Source organism: Xiphias gladius, chromosome 7, assembly GCF_016859285.1.
Source record: "Xiphias gladius isolate SHS-SW01 ecotype Sanya breed wild chromosome 7, ASM1685928v1, whole genome shotgun sequence".
In the NCBI taxonomy this organism is placed as follows: domain Eukaryota; kingdom Metazoa; phylum Chordata; class Actinopteri; order Istiophoriformes; family Xiphiidae; genus Xiphias; species Xiphias gladius.
Genome location: NC_053406.1, coordinates 26,113,184 through 26,137,148, shown reverse-complemented (window position 1 = coordinate 26,137,148; position 23,965 = coordinate 26,113,184). Strand labels below are relative to the sequence as shown.

Sequence of the window (23,965 nt, the reverse complement as noted above, 5' to 3'; positions counted from 1 at the left end):
TAGGATGATGGTTCATTTACAGCCTTGTGGCAGGTCAGATCGCTTCTTTATTCATCCAGGTTCTTCCCTTCTGCTGTGCCGGCTTTGTTGTCTTTTGAAGCAGCAGAGTAGTTGTTTTTTTTTTTTTTTTAAGGTATTTTTTCACCTTGTACGGCTCCTTAACCCTCTTCATTCAGTTGAAGTTCTAGTTTTATCTACAGTTCCCTCCAACCGCTCCAGCATCTTTGAATGAAATTTCAGAAACTGAGATGGTGACGTGAGAGCTGGCTGAAATAGTTTCCATGTGAGGATTAAAACAATAAGTGTGTTGAGAGTTATAAAATTCATTGGGAAGACCTGGTGATGCTGATGTAGTGATCTCTCTTCGCTTTGAATCTTTAATGTGAGCATTAAGTCACAAAACAGGGGAGAGACAGAAAGAATAAAGGGAACCATACTGGACAAAATGACTGTCCAGTCTTCCACATACGAGTTAATGTATAAAAAAGCAGGACTGTTGCCCATGACATGATACATTTTATTCCCATAGATTTGACCAATGTCTCCCTCTTATAACAAAAAAAAAAAAAGAATAACTGCAATCACAGAAAGAATTTCACTGGAATAAACTACATAATTGAATATCCATATAACAACAGAGGCTTGACTGAGCAGGTGGATGAGGGGAGAGGCTTGGGGAAAAACAGGACATGAAGCAGGGTTGGAGTAGAATTTCTGCCTGAAGAAAGCTCTACCTCCTGTCCAAGGAAAAGCTTGGTTGTTGTGAAAGGATCCAGCAGAGTCACTTCAGTGAGAAGAGAAATATTCTGGAGCGGCTGGAGAAAGGAGAGGAAGATTTGGCTAAAACAAGACATTTTTTCATAAAATTACTTAATGAAAAGGTTATGGAGGTGGAAAACTTGAAAAAAGACCTTCATAACGCAACAAAGCCAAAGAGGGTTAAATCATGGGTAAATAAGAAAGTACTGGGAATTACCAAAGTGATTCCACAGGTACAGCCAGCACTTTACCCAGAAGACTGGAATCCACTTGGCTGCCCTGATGACAGTATCACATCATCTCTGCAAACCTGTGTGGATGACGTGGTATCATCACCCTGGCAGCCACCTCCTTGTACAGGTGGCAATATCGTACATGTGAGGCCGTTTGTGGACGATGGCATGCCACGAGTTGACATTTAACCCCCCTCCTTCCCGAAATTGTAAACCAAATCCAGTCAAGAACCCCACCACCACCTCACACACACCTCTCTGTCTCTCTCTCTAAATCTCTCTTTCTCAACCCAACCGGTCGAGGCAGATGGCCGCCCACCCAGAGCCCGCTTCTGCTCAAGGATTCTTCCTGTTGAAAGGGAGTTTTTCCTTGCCACCGTCGCCAAGTGCTTGCTCATGGGGGAATGTTGGGTCTATGTCAATAATGTTGTAGAGAATACCGTCCAGGCCTGCTCTGTATGAAAAGTGCCCTGAAATAACTTCTGTTATGATTTCGGCTTCCTCCACACCCCAAAGAGAAGATATTTGGAAAATTGAAAAATCGAAATTTTCCACAAAGAATTCTGCTCCAAAACTGGGCAAATCACGTGAGACGACCGGACCTCTACCTAAGAAAGCTAATCCTCTCACATGATTTTGCCATCTTCCCCATGAATAAAAATACTACAATGAAATGAATTTGAAGCTCAAGTTGTAGGGTTTGGTATTTCTGTATCTGTGTTAAGTTGTGTATGATTACGGTGATTTGGACCGACTTCATTTGTAGAGTAATTCAAAGAGGCGTACGGCTCCTCTACATACCCATCGCTAAGCGGCAGACAGACAGTTAGCCGCTAGCTGGTGAACATATTGGAGCATTTAGCGGCTAAAGAGCCAGATATTTCCTCAGGAGTTAATGGAGACCAAAGACAGAGCTAAGAGAGAGGGAATACTGGACTTAAATTCATCAGTCGGACAAACACAACTCCAAATAAATGACAATGTTGCTCTGTGAGTTCATGGTATGTCAATATTGTGTTCACAGCTTGTTTCCACTGCCCCCAAGTGTCCAAAATAAACAGATAAATACGTAAATAAAAGAATGACTTATTGCACTTTTGATTGTTACTTTCAGTTTGGGATGTTTATATGTATTTTTACCGTTGATATTTTTAGTTTTGCTGTTAACCAAGAACTTGTGTGTGTGTGTGTGCTGTAGCTCATCACCCCCCACTAAGTCTCTCTCTGTAACAGAGATCAGTGGCAGTGAATGAGCAGCTTTGCGTGTCACTGGTAATACCAAGAGGAAAGAGGAAGGGAGGGAGGAGGGAGTCGTTCGCTGCTTCACATGAGAGAGAGAAGCGAGAGATAAAGAGAGAAGAACAGAAGAAGAAAAATGAGTCATTTCTGAGAATTTAGCGCTGGAAGTAAGGAGAGAAACAAGCGAAGGAAAGAGTCACATCTGAAAAGAGAAGGAGTCACACTGACTCTGTGGGACTAACAGGTTTCTCAACACCTCCTGAAAAAAGACTGTACTGCCTCGTTCTCCGTTCTGTTCTCCGGTTCTTCTTCCCTCCATCCACCAGGCAGGACGTCTGTGGCAAGACCCAAAGCTGAAACGAAGGGAGGCCAGAGAGAGACACAGAAGAACGAGAAGAGTTCAGATCACGCGAGAGGGTGAGGACAGACAGTCGGTAGGCTCATAGAGGCATGTTGGCTTTATGCACATTCTCTCTTTGTGTGTGTGTGTGTGTGTATTTTTGCACTGTGTTCCAACGGACACGTCTTTCTTATTTCTTACAAGCTGATTATAAAAGGCTTACAAGTTTCTCTGGATCTGTACAGATCGGTGACACAGGAAACACTCAGACACAGGACACATGTTTAGAACTGTTCACTGTCAGTAAATGCACCGTTGCAACATTTGCTCAAACTGTAGGACAAGCACTTAAAGTAGTGTAAGTGGGACAAGTTTTCATCATTGGGACAGGTGTCTCTCAAATCGATGCAAACACCTGTTTTGCAGTTAAAACCGGGTTAGTTTACTGTATCTTTAAGATCGTGACTTACTTTTTAGATGGGTATCATATTCTACAGTGTTAATAATGCATGAATCAACTGCTGCTGGTTTGTGATAATAATAAGGTACATTACAAGAAATATTGTTATGATATAAAACTGGTTTCCAACTGAGGGTCGGTAAATGTGAGGGGTTGGGAAATGATTAACAAGAGAAGAAAAAATCTTTACTGTTTTGTACTTTTCACACATTGTTTGAAGTATTGTAGAGAAGTGCTCACAACTTATAGACAAATGTTGTGATGAGTTGCGGGCGTTTCTGAGCTTTTAAGGGCTTAAAAGGTTGGGAACTAGTGATCTCTAAATTTTGCCAGTCGAATTTTTAAAAAACATTTAAATATAATGTTATAATGAGCCCAAGTGAAGGATTCTACAGCAGAATTAGTTGACTGACGATCCAGAAATAATCAGATCTTGTCTTGGGCTTTTCCAGAGAGCCCAGGACTGAAAATCTCTACAGATGTACTTGAATGGTTCATTGATTCTGTGCTAATTTAAAGAACATTTTGTAGATGGTGGATTGTAGAACACAAAAATGATTAATAATGCATTTTTCTGCTAATTCTAGTAATGACAACAACAAATCCTCCAACTTAAATGACAAAATATGCTGTTGGTCCATGCTCTGCAGCTCTGAGCGTTATCTGACCTGACGCCGCTATCGACAGGACAACAGCTTCGTTTCAAAAATAGAATAGAATAAATAAAAGTAAATAACAAAAAAAACAAACAAACACAGAGATGACCTGGTTAGGGAAACGTCACGGTGTGGGTTGACATTACTACTTTGTTAGGGTTAGCAACGACGTGTAAACAATGTAAACAATGACTGATGCTCTTGTTTTTCTTGGGAAGACGGTCCTGATGAAAAATAGTTTCATGATCAAGTTGTGTGTTCAGCACCTTGCTGCCCAACAAGAGTAATAGTAATCGTCTCTAACACTGTGGACCACAGAGCCATGTAGTTTGGTGTTTCGATGATTGTACTGAACTCTACTGAAGTAATGCATCGTTAACCCGCCGTCTATACATATTTGGTGCACTGTACTTTCATGAGTTTTTTTTCCCCAGTGAACACACTGTAGCAAACTCGTGCCGAAGCAGCCTTGAAAGTTCAATCACTAAACAAAGTGTAATTTAAGTTACAACCTCTGATTTTGATCTGACGGTGCAGCGGGTTGGGTTTGACTCCTGGTCCCTCCCTCGGTACTCACAAAGCCTTTGCTCTCTTATCTTGATGAATACAATACGATAACCTTTTTTAAACAGGGTGTAGCCGAGGTCATGTCAACATTCATATTTCGAAACAATCTGCTGACGTGAGCGAATTATGGCAAATTGTGGTGTGTGCACGCAGCTGGCTTTTGCAGCGTGAGACTGGAAATTGACTTTGAGCGACCTTCATCATATTTGTGTCCTGACAGCTGAAGGAACACTTGGATCCGGAGTCTCTCTGTTCTCTCTCAGCCGATGGAATTTCAGACAGCGTTCAGTCAGATGATCAGAGAAAGGAAAGCGAAGGAACCGATAGAGAGGGTTACAGCACACGTTTACCTACATCTTCTGGTGTCAATGTTTATCTACGTCTCTTCTGCATTTTTATCTTCCTCCTTGTATCTCAATAAATGGATCTGTCTGGCTTTTCATTCTTCCATACGATTCCTCTTTTCTCTCTCTCCCTGTCTTTCCTTTCTTTCCTTCCTTTCTTCTCTCCTTACCTCCCTCTTTCTGCTCTTATGCACTTCCCTCCTTACTTTTTTCTTGGTCCATCGCTGTTTACCTTTCCTCTACTTGCCTCTTCTTCCTGCTCTCCATCCTTCTTCTTTCCTTCCTTGTTTTCCCTTCATCGTTCTCTCCTCATCCTGCCTTTTCATTTCCTCATATCCTTCTTGTTCTTCCTCTGTCTTCATCCTTCTCTTTTCAGTTCTTTCTCTATAAATATTGTGTCTCTGTTGCAGGATGTTTTACTTTCGCTCATTTTACATTTGGCTAATGTGTCGAAACCTACAGGTATAAAATCTGATATGTGTAGACAACAAACACACACAGACACGCACACACACACACACACACACATACACACACACTCACACAGACACACACAGGCCATGGCTGCACCCAGCCTTTGTCCCAGACCTCTGCTGGGGTAATTAGATGCTGAAATATTGAGTGAGTGTGTGTGTGTGTGTGTGGGTGTGTGTGTGTGTGTGTGTGTGTGTGTTTGGGTGTGTGTGTGTGTGTGTGTGTGTGTGTGTGTGTGTGTGTGTGTGTGTGTTTGTGTGTTTTTAATGACATTTCCTTCTTTGGAGAGTCAGCAGTGGTCAATCAGGGAGCGAGCCGAAGAGAGAGAGGGAGAGAGAGCGTTCTGGCAGAGTTTGAGCGTAGTTATCCTTTAATTTATTTGTTGATTTGTTGTTGTTTTTTCTAAACTTTCTAAATTCTCCTTCCTTCACTCGTAATACTGATAAATAACCATTAACACTTCTAATGCTACAATGAATAATACAAGAAATTCATTTTATGTATGTGCACAGCTCTGCACCTGACTTTATCTGCTGTTAATGAAGCCTGTAACATGAGTGACTGGGACATGTGCAGGGTATTAGTTTATTTATCACGGCTCATCGGCAGCGTTCCTGTGCTTGTTGTGCGCCTGTGCACAGTTACTGTGCGTGGATTTGGTGTCATATCGGTGATTTAGTTCAGCTGCCTCTCTCATCGTTCCTGTCCTGCATTAGAGTTGAGTATTCTGTCAATCATCATGCAGTAAAGACTTTACTTCCCTTGCAGATCGTACACCTTTGTGAAGCAGGTTTCTCCTTTACATCAGCCTTGGTTCTGACAGGTTTTCGGAGAAATAAATAAATACATTTATTACTTTTTGCCAAAACTGGAGATCTGATCTAACCATCGGCTATATGAATTTAGAGACTTCAGCTGAAACAAACTTAAAATCCAAGCAGACAGATACAAGGTCATTTTTTTTGGACAGATCACCGGTAATAACACCATCAAGAATGGGATTATGTGTATAGTGAATGACAAAATTTGTAGTTGAGTCTTCTTTCATAGATGGAGCTCTGCCCTGTTTGACTTCTCAAAACACCTGAGATAAAGGGAGAAACCAAAGCAGAAACCAGAACAGACAACACATGTCTCATGTGTCTACGAAACCATTTTGTCCTGAACATTTTGAAGCTGCCCTCCTTCTTGTTGGCGTCTCTGTCTCGTTTGAACCTCAAAACAGAGAAAGTCTCATGTAGCTCATGTCTACAACACTTTTACTATCTGTTTGTCTGTCTTGCACAGACAGTGTCTCAGATAGATGGTTAGATTTTCTTGATTTGTTGCTTTATTTTTGTCTTTGGACACAAAGAGTTTTTATTTATTTTACCTTGAGTGTTATTTGGATGCCACCCCATATTTAAAAATTAGCCCTGCCATTGGTGTGGTGGTTCTCTCACACAGACGCTGGGGGAAAGTTTCAGCGTCTGTCTTAATAAGCATCCTTTTGAAAAGGTTTCCAGTGAGGTGAAACCTCCTGTTGGGGTTTTTCTGCCTCTGAAAGGCAGCTGTCACTGACTGCCCCCTGTCAAAGGTCAAATGAGCCAAATAAAGCTGGATAATGAGAGAGTAAATAATTTACCGTGGTTAATTCATGTGTATACAAAGGTTCCCTACTTTGGTGAGGACTCTGTTGACTGCAATTATTGATGGAACTCATAGTAACTCCAAACTAATCGTTGTTTGCTTTTGATTTTCGATGAGAAAGACAAAGAATTTTCATCTATCAAAACATGAAGGGGAGGTTTCGGTGTCAGTCCCCGAGAATCAAAGACCAACGGTTTCTTTCGAGAGCCACCACTCTTTCTCCAAAACTCCCTTTTGTCTACTTGGGTAATATTTAAGTTACTGTACCCTTTCTTAAGCTACTTGTGCAGTGGGTCTAACCCTGCGTTGGGCTGTATTAGGACGACACTTCCCACAGCTTTATGAAAATACACCACACATGGCAACAGCGTAACTCCCAGCCAGCAAGTCTTCTAAATGAAACACCAAATAGGGCACTTTTGTCCGTGACCACTAGAGGGACAAATAGAAATCCTTTCTGCTCCGACTTCTTTTGTGTCCTCTATAACTGTTGTGATGAAGGTCTGGTTATAACTTGGTTATGGCTAGGGATACATCATGGTTTGGGTTAAAGACTGCTTTGTTAAGGTTCAGGGACCTCCGTGACGATAGTAAACATAAATTTAAACAACTGTGGTCACACTCTATAAAAAAACCCCAAAAATGTTGACTGTCGGTTTGAAACGACAGTCTCCTGACGATTTCTGGGTTTTTGGTCGGATTAAACAAACAAGATGCAAAATATTAATGAATGAGCTTCAGGGCTGCTGGTTGGCCGAATCCATTCCCTCTGGAAAGAGCCAGTCTGGCTGTTTCCTGTCTCTTTCCAGCCTTTGTGCTAAGCTAAGTCAGCCGGCTCTAGGCTGTCACTTCATAATTACCGTATCAATTTTCTCATTTAACTCTCAAAAAGAAACAAGTGAAGTGTATTTTCCAGAAGCTCAAAGTTTGGCCAAAGGAAGTGCAATACACACTTCTTCTTGATGGTACATACCACCTCCTCAGTGTTCCTTTTAAAACACTGCAATACAAACATTTACGTTCATAACATAAAACAACCACTAAACCTCTTGTAGGAAAGTGCACAAATTAAATATCACACCACATTGAATATCACACATCCCACTTTTTCCTCTTGCAACTACAAAGTCAAATAACAGTAGTTGTACCTGAGTAGGCTGATGCTGTGGCATGGTTGTTTTCAAGAAATGGTAGATATAAGAACTCGTTAACTAAAGAAAGAGCAGGTTGAGGGAAATCAACTGCACCAAAAAACGACTCGAGACGTGCACTGACGTCCCGACGCTGAAACGGGATAGTACAGAGAGGGGATCTGAGGGAGGATCTTAGCCAACCCCTGACTCGCTTCTCAGAGTGAAGCCTGAACTCAGGAGGTTGAGTCGTCACGGCTGCCAGGTGTCAGAAAGTCAAAGGATCAAACTAAACCTTCATCAAGGGAGGCTGAATCATTTACAGGGGCTAATACCCTAACACACACGCCTTCAAGTGCTGGTTATGGTTAGGGTAAGATTCCGGGGATATTAATGGAAGTCAGTGTAGTGTCCTCTGAAGTGATGAAAACATGACAGTTTGTGTGTGTGTGTGTGTGTGTGTGTGTGTTACCTAAAGAGTTTTATATGCATCCTATTAGCAGACACAGCTTTGTTGAGACCCAGCTGAATTTTAACAGCATCGTTTTTATGTGTCTGCTGCTTCTTCTTTGATCATGTTTATTGGTAAAACACACCTGAGTATGTGTGTGTGTGTGTGTGCGTGTTTGGGCTTGTTTTGCCGTATTCGTGGGGTCTGAAAAACCGGTTACGCACCACTTCAGCTAATCTATCTAATCATCCCTATTTTTATTGTTTATATGCAAGAAAATGCAACAATAAGAAAAGCACATGTTACCTGTTGCTGCATGTGTCACAAGTTTACTTACAAGTTCGCTTGTACTGAAATGTGCTGTGTAAACACAAATAACACCCTGACCCACTGTAGGAATAGACAGTAAACGATTATCTTGAGAATGAATCGCTCTGTCTTTCTCAGGGTCTACAGGTGTCTGCTGATGTCCAGTCATAAGGACGGAAACCAGGACCATGGTCATTCTACAGCAGGTAAACACACACCATTCACCATTCCCACCATTCATAGCCATTCATTTAAACGCGCACGCACGCACACACGCACGCACGCACAGAAACAAATGACTGTAGAGCAGGGCTATCAATCAAATCAGACAACATGCTGGATGCATTTTACCGTGTGTGTGTGTGTGTGTGTGTGTGTGTGTCAGAGAGAGCATGCACTGGCCTCGGTGTCGGCCCTTTTGATACTCAGTTAATGCGTTGCTGAACTTGTCAACCTTTCTGATCGACTAATCAACTCTGACAGCAACCCCCGCTGTGGAGGCCCAAATGAGTCGAGCCAATAGAACACACACACACACACACACACACACACACACACACACACACACACACACACACACACACACACACACACACACACACACACACACAGATCAGCCCTCACCCCTCTCTGCTGTGGATGTTTATCGCATCTCACACTATCTGACCTGCATCTAAACTGACACACAGAGTGTTCTGGACAGGAAGTGTGTGTGTGAGTTAAGACTCTGCTGCCACTGAATCACAAACAGGACTTTTAATTGTTTTTATGCAGAGAAGAAGAACATTTTTGTTAAAAGTTGAAAGAAGACATGGAAGAGAAAATTGTTATTAAATTTAAAGAAAAAAGTTTTTGATTTGACCTTTTTATAAGATGGCAGATTTTCTGAAGATGCTTTTGCTTTGATTGTAACAGTGTTTTTAACTTTTCATTTGGATTTATTTTACCACCAAGCGAGGATTTTTGCAAGGAGGTCTCATATACTTCGGGATGCGTTTGTGGATCTTTTTTTTTTTTTTCAAGCTCAGTCAACAAATCAAAACAGGAAGGAAGAATTCGCGTTTTAGTTTTTTGTCACACCTTAACCATGACAGCTGAAATGAACGGGAACGGGTCCGATACGCTGCTGGAGGGCTGGGATGCGAATGTACGCCGTCTCAGCTACAGATACACCAACTTCATCAAGGTAAACTCAGGCTTCACTCAGGAGGACAACGTGCTTCATTTACAGTCTTGTCAAAGAATTGAGCTGATTTGAATTGAAAGAAATTGTCATTCCCGGTTTATGTGCTGGCAAGTGCATGACCGTCTGCATTGATTTGTGTCAGTGATTTTCTTTGGTGGCTATTGTGTTGTTTTTGTTCAGTTACTTGTTATGTGCCAGTGAACTCTGAGCTCTTTCCTGATCTCAGAGGTTGTTAGTCTGGTTTGGTTTATTGCAGAAGGAAAACTAAATGGCCTGGAGGGTTCAGGTCCCAGAACGGTGAAAAATGTAATCCCTCAGGAGAACTTGGCCCAGGGTTCACAGTAAGTTTACAGCAGGCACATTTGGAAGTTAAAATCAGACTCCTGAAGCTCTGGTTTTCTTTGTTTGTTGAGTTGAAAACAATACAGCTACAACTCACGCTACACTGAACAAAAATACTGAGACGTGCAGCTTTATTTCAGAAGACTGCACTGTGGAATGTTTCAGCTTTTGGTCTTGAATGTGGAGCTGACAGTGCTACCAAAACCAAGACACCATCACATACGAATGCTCACGTTGCAGCACTTGCACAGGTTTGACTTTCAAGCCGTTTATCCACTCCTTTATGGGGTTTCTATTTAGAATGATACAGTTTTTACTATTCACTTTGCTGCAGGGTCCCTGCAGGAGATGCTGCATGATACTTTAATTGTTTTCTCCACATATTTACTGCAAATGTTTTGCTATGCGATGATACAGACTGTAATTTTAATTTGTTTTGTTAGGAACCATCTGTATATTCTCACACAGCACCAAAGTTACTGAAAGCCACTTTGTTTGTTGTTTATCTGTTGCTTTCTGTCTCTGCTGTGTTCAGTCCCATGTTAAGTTCCACTGTGATGGAGAGCTGGTATTCATTCATTCATTCAGAGCAGCTCTCTCTCTCATTTACTAGACCACCACAATGCGAGAGGAAAGAGGCGGTGTGTGTGCGTGTGTGTGTGTAGTAGTCCAGAGCACAAGGACAAAACTGTTACTGGACGGCATTTGCACTCCATCTGCATATTTATATGACGATGGATCACATCACTGCGACATTTTGCAGCTTTATAGCAACTTGAGCTCACTGGCTTCCTGGTCTGCAACTTTACTGTTTGTTCTGTTTTTTTTCACTCTCATAGATCTCAAAGCTTTCTGTTTCCAACAACAGAAAGCTTTAAAACCCACCGTGCACAGAACTGGGACACAGTGAAGGTTTGGGTCAAAAGAAGTACTGTGTTAAGATTAGGGAAACATTGTGGTTTGGGTAAAATTACTACTCTGTTATGGTTAGGGGGCCTTCGTTGTCATGCTTACAATAAGTTAAGGCTATTGGCACCATCATGTTCATGCTCAAAGGAAACTGACGTTGACTGTTGGTAGGAAATAGGAAATGAACAACAGCCTTTCGTGTCTTTAAGCTCATTGTTTCGATTTCTGACTCGTAAATTTACTGTTTTTGGTGTACTATGGTCAGTGTCCTTGCCAGCAGCAGCAGGCAGCTGTTTTCAGAGAAAGAGCTCAAAAACACTCTGTACGCTACCTGCTTCTCAGAGCTTGAAGAGACCTAAAACAGAGCCAAAAGCGAGGGAATACTGATACAAATCCAAATGAATGCTAATGTGGCTCTGTATCTGCTGTGTAAATACGCAACTGTTCGCTAATGTGTTCACCATAAAAATGAAAAATAAAAAATGAGTAAAGTAGAATCAGTGGCATAAGTGTGCCTGTGTCTAATGTGGCAAGACCACACCTGTTTGTTTGTTATGTAGAGTAGAAGGTGTATTAATCAATATTGAGTTACTTCATGTTACTGAATACTCCTTACACAGTTATTCGGTGTTTTTTTCTGTTTTTTCTTACATGTGACATTTCGAAGTACTCCCCTTACAGTTCTGAAGTACTTGTACTTTACTTGAGTATTTCTATTTCCTGCTACTTTATGCTTCTAGTCCACTATATTCAGAGGGAAATATAGGTACTAATTACTTTGCAGATTCACATTTTACACACAAAACATACCTGCTTCTAAAACAGGATAATTATTAGCTATACAGCAATAAACGGCAATAGAGTTAACAGTTGTAGATCAGTAGGGCAGGATGATATGGCTGAAATCATGAGAAAGTAATAACACGTGTCATGATATAGCAAATGTTTGTAAAACCACATATCAAATAATCAGACTGATTTTCAGTGTGATGATTTGAATGAGCATCAGACAAAACTCACACATGTGAATCAAATCCTTACATCTAATTATCTAATCATCTAATTTTAGAAGCTTATAGTTAAAATGAGCTTAGAGTCGTTAACTGATTCTTGTAAAATGATAACAAAATGCATTCGTACTGTCACCATATGATTTCACTGAAAGTTGATAAATAATAATATTCAATTTTCACTGAGCCCTATTTGTTATAAATAAAAATAACCGCTGATAATTTGCCAATGAAGTAATATACAGTTAAAATAAACTACTCGGAAACGGCTCATTCTGCACCATGAGTACTTTTACTTTTAATACTTTAAGGTTATTTTGCTTACTTCTGTACTTTACTAAAGTAAGTTTTTGAATGCAGGACTAGTATCATTACTTTTATCTGAATACTTCTCCCACCACTGACTATCTCTGAATATCAATTTAATTTTCTAAAAATATTTTGCCCTTATACTTGTTTTTTTTTTGCCATCTTTCTGGAGGCAGAATAGAGACACAATGTTAATGTCACTTGTTCATTGAAGCAGAAAGTAGAGCTGGTCCGTCTGTGTTTTTATGGACGAGTTTATTTGGTGACAAATAACAACACAATTAGCTTGTCACTATATCTCACCCTCTGACCTTTGACTTGTCTAACTGATCTATCTAAATGCAAATGAGGTGAGTTTGAAGTGCCTTTACAAGTCGTATGGCCTCTTAATAGCTGTCTTCTGCCACTCTGCCTCCAAACAATCTCAGTTTCAGTGTACTGAAATGTTCCCTCAGAGGCTGTTTCATTCTCACAGGAACAAAATATTTTGAAGCATGCTGCTGAGAGAAGTGTAACTGCAGAGCGCTGTTTTCTAACTGGTGACAGAAAGTTTCTGTCCACCAGCAGAGGGCAGACCCGTACCTGATGAAGACCAATACACCTGCAGACAGATACCGTGCAGTCGGCAGTGGTGAGCTGTGGTCTGCAGCGTACACTTACAGACCACTGAGAGAGCTTGTATTACTCACAGTAAACTTTTTGCACATTGAGGGTAACAAGATACTACAAAGCTGTAGTTATGGCTCCAAGCGAGCCTTTAGACTGAGCTGAAGTGACAAAAATTTCACAACACGAGCCTCTGCTGACTTAAATCAAACCAGTCTAAGATCACACACATTTCCAAATAATGAATATACATTTGTATATTTGCTAAAGGCCGGGTGAGGCATTCTTTTATGTACCTCCCAGTTCTGAAAATAAATGACGTGGATAAAAAAAAAAAAAAAGCCTGTAATCTACCTGCTGAGCAGCAATCAGCAGCCAGACCCAGTCAGAGACCAGCTGGTGAACACAGTGGAGCATTTAGCAGCTAAAGAGCCGGATATTTGGATAGGAGCTCAGGAGCTGAAAAAAAAAAAAGAGAGCCATTGTTGGATTTAAATTTGCTGAGGGGTAATCTGCCCTCCAATTAGGCAGCTGTTTACTAACATGTCTGCCGTATCAACTTGAAAAGAGTATATTACATCAAGGATGTGTCCGTTTTTGCAGCTTTAAGAATTTGAGAATGTTTTCAGGATTGTCTCTGTGTTTCATTTGGCAAGGACATGTTGGTTATTAATCAATGATTTATTAAACGATATTTAGCTGCTAGAAAACCACATTAAAAGATCTAGAGAGAAGAATATATTTTCACAGATTATCATTTTTAATATGAATAACTGGTAACTTTTTTAAAAATTTGTTTTTGGGAACTTTCTATACCTTTATTAGTGATAAATGATAGATAGTTGACAGGGAATCAGGGAGAGAGATGGAGAAGACATGAAACGAATGTTCCCAGTCGGATTCAAACTGGGGACATCGTGGTTCATGGTCGGCGTCTACGGGTTGCCCAAAGGCTCTTTGTCTATCTGTCCTCAGTGCGATTTGTTACCTCTCCGCACAGCAGCCGTAAGTGAATACCTGGCTCATGTCTGGCCTGAATTATTTACCTGAAGAAAGAGATGATTAGAGCACATACCCGTCACATGACATCACTGCTAACACCACGCCAACACTCTGGCTTGCCTCAGTCATGTTTGCCCAAAGCTTGGTCTGCGTCAGCTTAGAGCAGCAGCCATGGTGTAAATCATTTTCCCTGAATCTGTCCTGTGTATTAGATATACTGCAAACTGTTACAAGAGAAATATTTACATTTTTGTTTAGCGGCATAAAGTTAGAGTTCTAAGAGTTAGACGTCAGAATTTTACTCAACAGGCTTAAGGCTATTCTTTACTGCAGACGTCCATTTACATCTTCTGCTGCACTGCGCTTCACTCGATTTGTCGTTACTTAGAAAGGCTTGGCTGCTGCTTGACTCTACAATGAACCTGGTTGGTGAAGCATAGGTTCTCACCAGAAAAATGGGAGCCTTCGCATGGAAAACGAGTAGCATTTTATGCATGACGGCTTCCCCAATATCTACAGACCTCTTTAAAAAAAACTGTAGCTGAAAAGTACCATCATTTCATAAAAACAGTGTTTTTGATATTTAAAAAAACCTGATTTGAAATCTGAGTGGGTCATGAACTACCCCACGGCTGTCTCCATTTGCTGCGGTGTCTGGTTAGTTGGCCTGGGGGGGGCTTCATCGATTTTTAAATGACCTCTAAAGGCCTGCGAAACACTGTGTGGAAACAACTCCTCGGCCATGTGAGACTGGTGGTTGTGATAGCAGAAGGCTGTCATGAAAGACACACAGCTAAATGACTGTTTGAGGTAAACTCAGGTCTGACAGTCAGCAATGAAACAGTCATTTGTAGCTGTACAGTTTCAACTCTTTGTTAATAACTTTTCAGATGTATCAGGCTTTGGATACACAGGCAATACTTGACGACACCAAACAGATCCTCTGTGTTAAATAATTCAACCTATGGTTTCTGATAGTTTGCTGTTGGCCCTGTTCACTCCTCTTCACTCGGTCACAGGCTGTGTTGTGTCTGTGTCTGTGTGTGTGTGTGTGTGTGTGTGTGTGTGTGTGTGTGTGTGTGTGTGTGTGTGTGTGTGACAGGTGCCTGGTGGTGTAGTGTTCGGGTGGCTCAGTTTGCCAGACAGAGTATTTACTTAATTAAACTCACATATACAGTATGTAACACACACTCAAACAACCATTCATCTCACACATACAGAGCACAACCCCCCCCACACACAAGTTTGCACAGCTATCCTTTTCAGGACATGGCACTAATTTCCATTCATTGTGGGCAGCCTAACCCTTACCTAAACCTAAGCTGAATTTGCACCTTACCCCTAACCTTAACCAGGACTTCAGAAATGCACCCATGTACGCACTGCCAACAGTGCTGGACTGGACCTAGCTATGATCAGCTAACATACAGTGAAGGGAAAAGATCGTGACGGCCAAAAAAAGGGGTTTGACATTTGGACCCACTTTAGATATAATGCCTCTCAGAGAAAGGAATGTAGTAACTTATAGTCAGGAGAAAAGCCCTGAGGCTACAAAATAACTTGACAGAAAACCACAAACCTGGGGAGACACCTTAAGGTGCACCACACGGAAACTGATGTTTGTTAATATGTTAAATCACGTTACTTTACTTTTAAAGCCGTACTAAGCCAACTACTAAAGGCAGTGGTGTAATATTACATATTAGCCTCTCACAGCAACGGGACATTGCTACGTAGCTTGCAGATGGGGGTTTAGTCTCACTGAAAGTCAGCAGCCCAGTTGGCTACGTTGGCCAACATGTTGCATGAGACAAGTTTGTTGATTTTGTGTGTATTAAACATGCTATCCATGTTAAAGCACACATAACTTAATTGCCATACACATTTCAGATCTTGTTGAATTTTAATTGGTCCGTGATGGCTAACTGTAGTCTAGTTGAGACCTCTGCCTGTTGTTATGATGCACAGCCACAATGTAGAGGATTGTTTGGGCTTGAATCTGTGGGGCAGTAGTTGGCTGTCTACTACTTAGATTGCTTCGTGTGCAAAGAGGTTCCAAATATTTTTTTTACAAATTTATTTAAGTGCTAGTGTCCAACCTATTATAAACACTTATTGTGTAACAAAATCTAGTACAACATAACCACTAAGTCCTATAAAATTAAAGAATAAAACCAACACTTTTCTGGCAAAGTCCCGACAAAGCTGAACATTTTAAGAGTAGGACTTATTGCAGGGCTGTTTTACAAGGGCTCTTTTTGATTGTGAGGGGTTCTCTTTTTTCTCCGATTGACTCAAATTGCAAGAGTTAGATTGCATTGGATTTGCTAATGTTGGATCTTTTGAGACTCAAATGTTAAATTCAGTTGGATGAAATCTTATTTGGAAGCAGTTTGCTGAAGTTTGACTAAAATGCTCATTCTTGGTTTGACTAAAACTAGACTAAAAGGTCAAGTTTTTTAGTCAACCACAACTAGACTAAAATGTTTTGGTTTTTTTGACTAAGACGAGATGAAAATGTCCAGAGTTTTAGTCAATTACATCTTTGTGTACAGTACAGAATAATGGGTATGGGTAACAGGTATTTTGTCATAAACCAAAATATTATGGTCAAGGGATCAAAGTTATTACAGTTCATCCTCTGTGAACCATGAATGACTGAACCCATTTTCACAGCAATCTGTCTGACAGTTGTTAAAATATTTTCATAAAAAACTAAGACGTCAACCCTCTGGTGTCGATAGAGGAAAAGTCAGAGGATCACTAAAGTCAGTAAGATATATCATCTGGGAACCATGAATATCTGTACCACATTTGTGCCAATCCATTGTGTAGATTTTGAGATATTTCACAGGAAAAGTGAAAAATTTGACCTGCTGGTGGCACTAGAGGTATAGTTGGAAGCTCAGTGAAGTAAATTCCTGGATGATTCATCCTCTGCAGCAGCTGCCTCTCTTCCGGCCGCTGCCATCGATGTTGCTGTGTTGACAGTGAAAACCCTGGAGGCGGCGTCAGTAACTGCTCGCTGTCTGAAGCACCTTAACAATGTCGTCCTGCAAACTGGTGAGTCAGATCAGAAAACCCTCATATGGGCTGTGTTTGAAGGCACTGGTGGATAAAACATATTCTGTCATTTAGCAGTCCTGTAGTTTGAAGGACATGTTGCATGTGCATGGCCCTCAGATGATAAACCCTTTGGGGGAACACAAGGATCTCCACTTTTTGTCTTACTAGATGGTTTTGTTTTTAATAATTCCTTGTTTTATGGCTGCATATTTGATCATTTTTGTATTTATAAACTAAAAGATAAACTGTTATTGTGATGCCGATGGTGATTATGATTATCCATCCATCCATCAGCTATATCGCTTATCCTTTTGAGGGTCACGAGGGGGCTGGAGCCAATCCTGGCTAACATTGGGCGAGAGGCGGGATACTCCCTGGACAGGTGGCTAGTCTGTCACTAACAGTGCTCAATGCTTCCATTCTCACCTACGGGTAGTCCCAAGTGAACCTGACCGGCATGTTTTTGGACTGTGGGAGGAAGCTGGAGCACATAGGCACAGCGTCCACACATAAAGGCCGAACCCAGAATCTTCTTCTTGTGAGGCGACGGCGCTAACCACTGCATCACCGTTGCGCCCCTGGCTTATGATGATTATCATCATTATTTTGAGCAGCAGTAGTGGAGGTTACTAGTTGTAGTACTGGTGCCGTTACTGCGTTAACACTTTACAATATGATCTACAGAAATGTGAGAGCTGAAGAATGAGTAGGTTTTTTGCCACTCTTTCTGGTTTAGAGTTAATCAGGAGAGTGGTCTTTATTCCGATTCACAGATACTGATGAACTAATCCTTACCTAATTATTCATTGATATAGTAGCTCCCAATCTGTTCTCTAGTAACACTATGTATAATATAGTCCTCATTAACGATTTCTTAATTACAATTTATTAATTACCAGGTCATTTCCTATTCGTTCTTTAGGAACTACTCACATTTTTGTGAGTACCGTATTGTACTGTGTTACCATTATTTTTTAATAGTGTTAGTTATTAGTATTACTACCATTACTTACATCGTCCTTAACGTTTCACATTCAGGAAACACACATTTTATCCTGCATAACCTGCAGAATATACAATGCAAAATGAGCCCGTAGTGGATTTATCTATATAGAAATCCAACACCAAAGGACACACAACTGAGGAGGAAGTGACATCTCGTTGCCATGGGCAACAGGGGAGGTGGTGGGTTAACAAAGTGTGAGTGTGACAGACAGAGAGGGAGACACAGCAGGAGGATTGTCCAAAAATGACACTGCAGTGGAAACTCCAAACTGGTCTGACAGGCAGCAGAAGGCTGGACTTTCTTAGATATTTTTAATATATTTTTAACTCTGTAGACAGTTTAGAGCGGACAAGGCTACACAAAGAGACAGGAGGGATGGTCACAAACCAGGATGCTCTTTTGTGCGACCCTGTTAGACTGTGAGATGCCTGATGTTGGACCTGTTTTTCTGGACATCTTTTTTTTGGCATCATCTAAAGGGCCTTTCAGCTGTCTATAGATGAACCCAGGGAAGAGAAACAGAGGGGACATGTGACTGTGATCTGCTGGAATTGAACCTGTGATGAGTTAAACCCGTAGAACCGAGAAAGATTTTTTTAACAACTCAGTGTTTCAATGATGGCTATATATGTTGCCCTGTGGACCTAACCTGAGTCATAGTTGGATATTTTACATGGATATTTGGAAGTTGTCCACACGTATTTGTTAGGAAGATACAGAGGAAACAGAAATCATACAAACATCAGACCAATTAACACACCTTTCTGACCGTAGCTGTGGCTATTCTCCATTTCTGTGTGAAACAGAGGACTGTCTGATTGTGTGTCGGCTTGTGCTGTGCATGTGAAGATGTACAAGCGTCGGGACTATGTGGAACTTTATGAGAAGGATCAGGCCAAATGGGTGCTGTTACGCAATGTCAACACTGTGATGAAACCCAGCACACTGCTGCCGGTACACTCCAATTGTGTGTGTGTGTGTGTGTGTGTGTGTGTGTGTGTGTGTTTCTGTGTGTTTGTGTGTGTGTGTGTGTGTGTGTGTGTGTGTGTGTGTGTGTGTGTGTGTGTGTGTTTGTTTTTGTGTGTGTGAATGTGAGAGAGAGGAAGGGAGAGAGATGCTGTCTTGCCTCATATTGCATAACTGTGTGTTAAAATAATTATCCCTGAATCGCAAGAATGTGTTTTTTTTATTGAGTCATGAATCATAATTGTATTTGTTAAACTGTGTTTTTGTTTTTAACGTACCTTTGTGTGTGTGTCTGTGTGTGCGCGCGCGTTGGCGCATGTGACTAAAAACCATATCACAAAGGCAGTGCTTTAACTTCAACTTCTGTCTTTTACATTACAGCAAGTAACTGACTCTACCTTGAAGGAAAAGTGAGATATTTTGGGAAATTAGCTTATTCGCTTTCTTGCCAAAAACCTAATGATCGACATCCTTCTCATATCTGTCTGTTAAATATAAGTCCCGGAGATGTTAGCTTAGCTTAGCACAGACAGCGGAAACAGGGAAAGCAGTCAGCCGACCTTTGCGCTGTGTGAAAAAAATACAGCATTCTTACTCATTTGAATGAGGCCAGTCTGCAGTTCAGCAGAAGAGGAGCCGATGCAGAGGGCTCAGGCAAAAAAAACGCAAGGTCACCTGGCAAAAAAAGCTGACCCTGGCTCAGCTTTTTCTAGTTGAGTGTGAAGTCATCCACCAAGGTGCTACGTTGGACAAGGGAACGTGTGCAGATGCACGTTCCTGGTAGATTATTTTGTAACATGAACGGCTTATTTCTGCTGTTTACCTGGCAAATGGCACGCTGTTCTTTGAGATAACTCTCCAGAGTAGTAAGATCCCGTCCCATGCACCACTCTGCAGTGTTGTAGCATCTGATAGGCCCTCAAATTCATGGATCTGTTATTCAACCTGGACTTCCAGGATTGAATTTCATGTCACCAGTAACTGAAGAAACATGCTCCCACCAATGCAGCCGCTTGCGTGGTCTGAATGCATGGCTGTTTTCAGTCTGGACATCTCAACTATACATGTTATAGGAAACGTAATTGCGACCAGATGACATTCGCTATTAACGTAATGAGGAAGTGTCGTTAATTTACCAATTTGACAAGCTGCAAATATGCTGATACTGAACACATCGGTAAAATATTCACAGACAGCATATTTGTTTTCTGCCAAACATCCAGTGTTGCAGTACAATATCCATTGTTGGAACTAGCCTGCAGTATTATTAAACTTTGATTTATGAGTATGTTAAAGCTCACAGTGGCTGCAGACACAATTTGTTTCTTTACATTTAACCAACATCACCATCTTTCCCTAACCTTAATGAAAGTGCTTTTGTTGCTTAAACCACAGAGGGGACCGTGGACGTGGAACCCATCCACCACAACCACGTCCCGGTGACTCCGCTGCTGTTAATTAATGTAGCGCTCCAGTCATTCATTCAAAGAAAAAAAGGTGCCTCTGAATGTTATCCAGCCACAAATTAACTTTCCTACAAAACATATTTTTTGTTGTTGCAGTTTAGTTACATAAATGTAATTTCTAGGAGACAGGGTTGAGAAATTCACCACTTTACAGGGCGGTTATATGCTGCACTATTTCTCGGGTAGAAGCAGCAACTTCCTGGAGTCTTCCTCAAGAAAACAAAGTAGAGCAGAGAAAAGAAAAATACTTCTGTTCTTACACTGTGTCTGTTTGGTGCTAGTGCACTTAGCTGTTTACCTTTCTTGAATACACCTTTGAATATTAGCGTTGGCTGTGAATGACATACAAAAAACAGCTAACTGTGTATTTAGACACACTTTGTCAGGTTTGGATGAAATATTGTTTGGAGGTGTTTTCGTTTGTTGTTAGTGAGCGACGTAAACATTCGTCGGTGTATTCAACAGAGGTAAATTGCAAACTGCACTTTAAGCAGAAACCGTTACTTTGGTGGATTTTAGAGAAAATATGAACTTGGATCATTCAGTATACAGATGAACAGATGAGAAGTGGATTTTCAAACTTAGTGCTGTTTTGAAGATATTTTCAGTATCCTCAAAGACTCTTCTATCATCTGGATGAAAAATATATTTTGGCTGCTGCACTAAAAAATGGATTTTTAACCAGTTTCTCAAGTTGCGCCTGTATTTCCTGTCAAGCTGGAAATGCGATCTTGGAAAACACCAGAAACCCTTGACATAATATTTTATATGAAAATATAAAGAAAAAAACAATACATATTTATAATATAAATGTAGCTTCAGGTGACATATGTCATTTCCATTCACTGGGATCTTTTATCGGGATTAGGACCATTGGAATATTTTTTTCACCCGATGGTTAGAGGTTGGAGTCTGATAAAACCTTCAGAAAAGCTATAAGTTTTGTTAAACCACCATCAGGTTTTTTTTTCAAAGATCGCAAATCTGTGACTTGAATGTAATGGTGATACATAATGTCTCAAACTTGGGCTAGCGGTGACTCTGTGTCGCTGTTGGAATCCACTGTCACCGACCACAGGTGCCTGCGTCCGGGAGGGAGTAAGACAGAAGCTTTTCCGAGCCAATTCCAGGCCTATGCGGAGTGAAAGTTTGGTACTCACCTCTCTGTACTAACCCTTCATTCTTCTGCGACATAACAACTGTCTGCTGGCTGGGTGTCCTCTCTGTCCACCTCAACAAGTTCCTGGCACATGTTTTGGATCAGGAGATTGTTTATTTTACCCTTTTTGGACTGCACCGTTTATTCAAAAGCTAGAATTGATTTGCTAACCCGGCTGAGCATTAAAGTTACAGTTTCGATAAACACATTAAGGGAAGTAAAGGTCAGCCCACTGTAGAGTAGGATGTTATGAGGCCTTATTTAACACACTGTCTGACTGAGGTAAAAAGGGTTCACAGGTCTCCAGACTCCATTAAGCCTGGTCTAGGTGCAGTATGAAAATGATCAACTTAAAAATATAAACTCTAAATGGTTAACTAACTACACTTTTCAATCACATACATGTAGCTGGTGAAATCAAGGCACGGTTCCTTTCTGGCTCTGATTTCTTGTGTGGTAGTGCTGATGCTGATTTGACTAAATTATCAATCTGATCCCAATCGTAATCCTGGTTTTCTTTCCAGGGCGACTATGTCTGGTTGGACTTGAAGACCGGTCGGGAGTTTGAGGTACCGATCGGTGCAGTGGTCAAACTCTGTGACTCAGGACAGATCCAGGTGGTGGATGATGAAGGAAATGTAAGTGCTGGAACATTGTGTTTTTTGTGACACTCGTTTTTTTGTTGGATTTTGTTGGTTGCTATTTTGGATAAGGAGTGTCCTGAAACTCCAGTAGTTAGAGTGTGCTACTGTTTTCCTATCCAGGAGCACTGGATCTCCCCCCAGAATGCCACCAACATCAAGCCAATGCATCCCACCTCCATCCACGGTGTGGAGGACATGATCCGCTTGGGAGACCTCAATGAAGCTGGAATCCTCCGTAACCTGCTCATTAGATACAGAGAAAAACTAATCTATGTGAGTATTACTGTATTGATGCACTCTGACTGCAGAGTGTTCTGTATTTATACCTGCATTAACAGTCTTATTAATCATCTGCATTAATTGTCTTATTGAGATACAGATCACAAGTCAACAGCAGTTGTAAATCATACAGCTACACATCTATATATGTATATACATACACACTACTGCTCAAAATTATTAGAACACCTCTATGTTTCTAGGTTTTATTTAAATTTAAGCAGCTCAAGTCCAGTGAAAAACCTTAAATAGTGCAAAGGTAAGTGGTAGCTTGCCCAAGGTAAAAAAAACCAAAACAACAACTTTGAATAAAACAGTAATTTTCCGGGATCAAGTAATGGGTAAATTTACAGCTTTCATGCAGAAATGGGATTAAATGAAGTCTTGAAAGTTGATGCAAGCAGTTCCTACAGGTTCCCCAACTTTAGCTGATTACTTACATACCCGCTGTCTGTACAAAGGCAGTGTTGGAACCAACTGTGCTACTACATCCTCTGATGCATTATCAGGACAACACTGTACTTGAGGAATGAGTGATTTATATTGGTATCAGAATGGTGAGGAAAAGACAAGTAACAAAGGAAGACAGACTGGTTGGTCAGGGGTTCATCCTTAAACCCAAAACATTAGAAGGGAAGAACTAGACGGTGGCTTCACATGATGGAAGACCAGCACAGTCTCCAGACTTAACTCCATCGAGCTGGTTTGGGATGAACTGGACAGAAAGTGAAAGCAAGATCCCCGAGCATCCTCAAGTTGAGAGCCTCCACCAGAATCTTCAGATTTTTAGTGTGTGGCGCTGTGTCTTAGCTGTTCCTAGGACTGCACTCTTCGGGACAAAGAAGAGTCCCGAAGAGAGACCTGCGATGTTGTACCTGGAATCTGCTGGAGCCACTTTGTGGGTAACCCCTAATTTTTCTATTACCACTGGGACCTATTTGGACTTTACCTTCCACATCTTTTCCAGTTTTTCCCAATCTTCTCGTGCTCTGTCAGCTGGGATTGCCACATCCATAACAACTGTCCTCTTCTGCTCCTTGTCCACCGCCACGATCTCTGGTTTGTTAGCCAGCACCTGCTCTTCAGTCTGGAACTTGAAGTCCCACAGGATCTTAGCTTTGTTGTTCTCAACCACTATCAGGGATGTGTCCCATCAGGACTTGAAGACTTCTAATCCATACTTGGCACAGATTTTCCTGTTCACTAACCCGGCCATGTGGTTATGCTTCTTAGTGTTCGCTGTTCCAACTTCCCGCTATGTGCTGGACTGGACTATATATAGTTATACTACAATGGAAACTGGCACGTGGTCAACAACAATACTCAGACAGCCTGTGGCATTCCTACCATGATTGATTGGTATTAAGGGGCCCAAAGTGTGTCAAGAAAACATTCCCCACCCCATTACACCACCAGCAGCGGCA

General features: G+C 41.2%; 1 protein-coding gene across 1 annotated transcript in view; it reads left to right on the top strand.

Annotated features, from left to right (window-relative positions):
- Window positions 1–2,612: 2,612 nt before the first annotated feature.
- The window catches only part of LOC120791763 (unconventional myosin-VIIa), a 67,801-nt gene continuing 46,448 nt past the window's right edge, over window positions 2,613–23,965 (top strand). Inside the window, exons 1-4 of the mRNA XM_040130426.1 lie at window positions 2,613–2,648; window positions 8,730–8,797; window positions 22,143–22,256; window positions 22,383–22,535. Coding sequence (XP_039986360.1) covers window positions 8,780–8,797; window positions 22,143–22,256; window positions 22,383–22,535 — 285 coding nt within the window. The 5' untranslated portion in view covers window positions 2,613–2,648; window positions 8,730–8,779. The remainder of the gene's footprint in view (window positions 2,649–8,729; window positions 8,798–22,142; window positions 22,257–22,382; window positions 22,536–23,965) is intronic.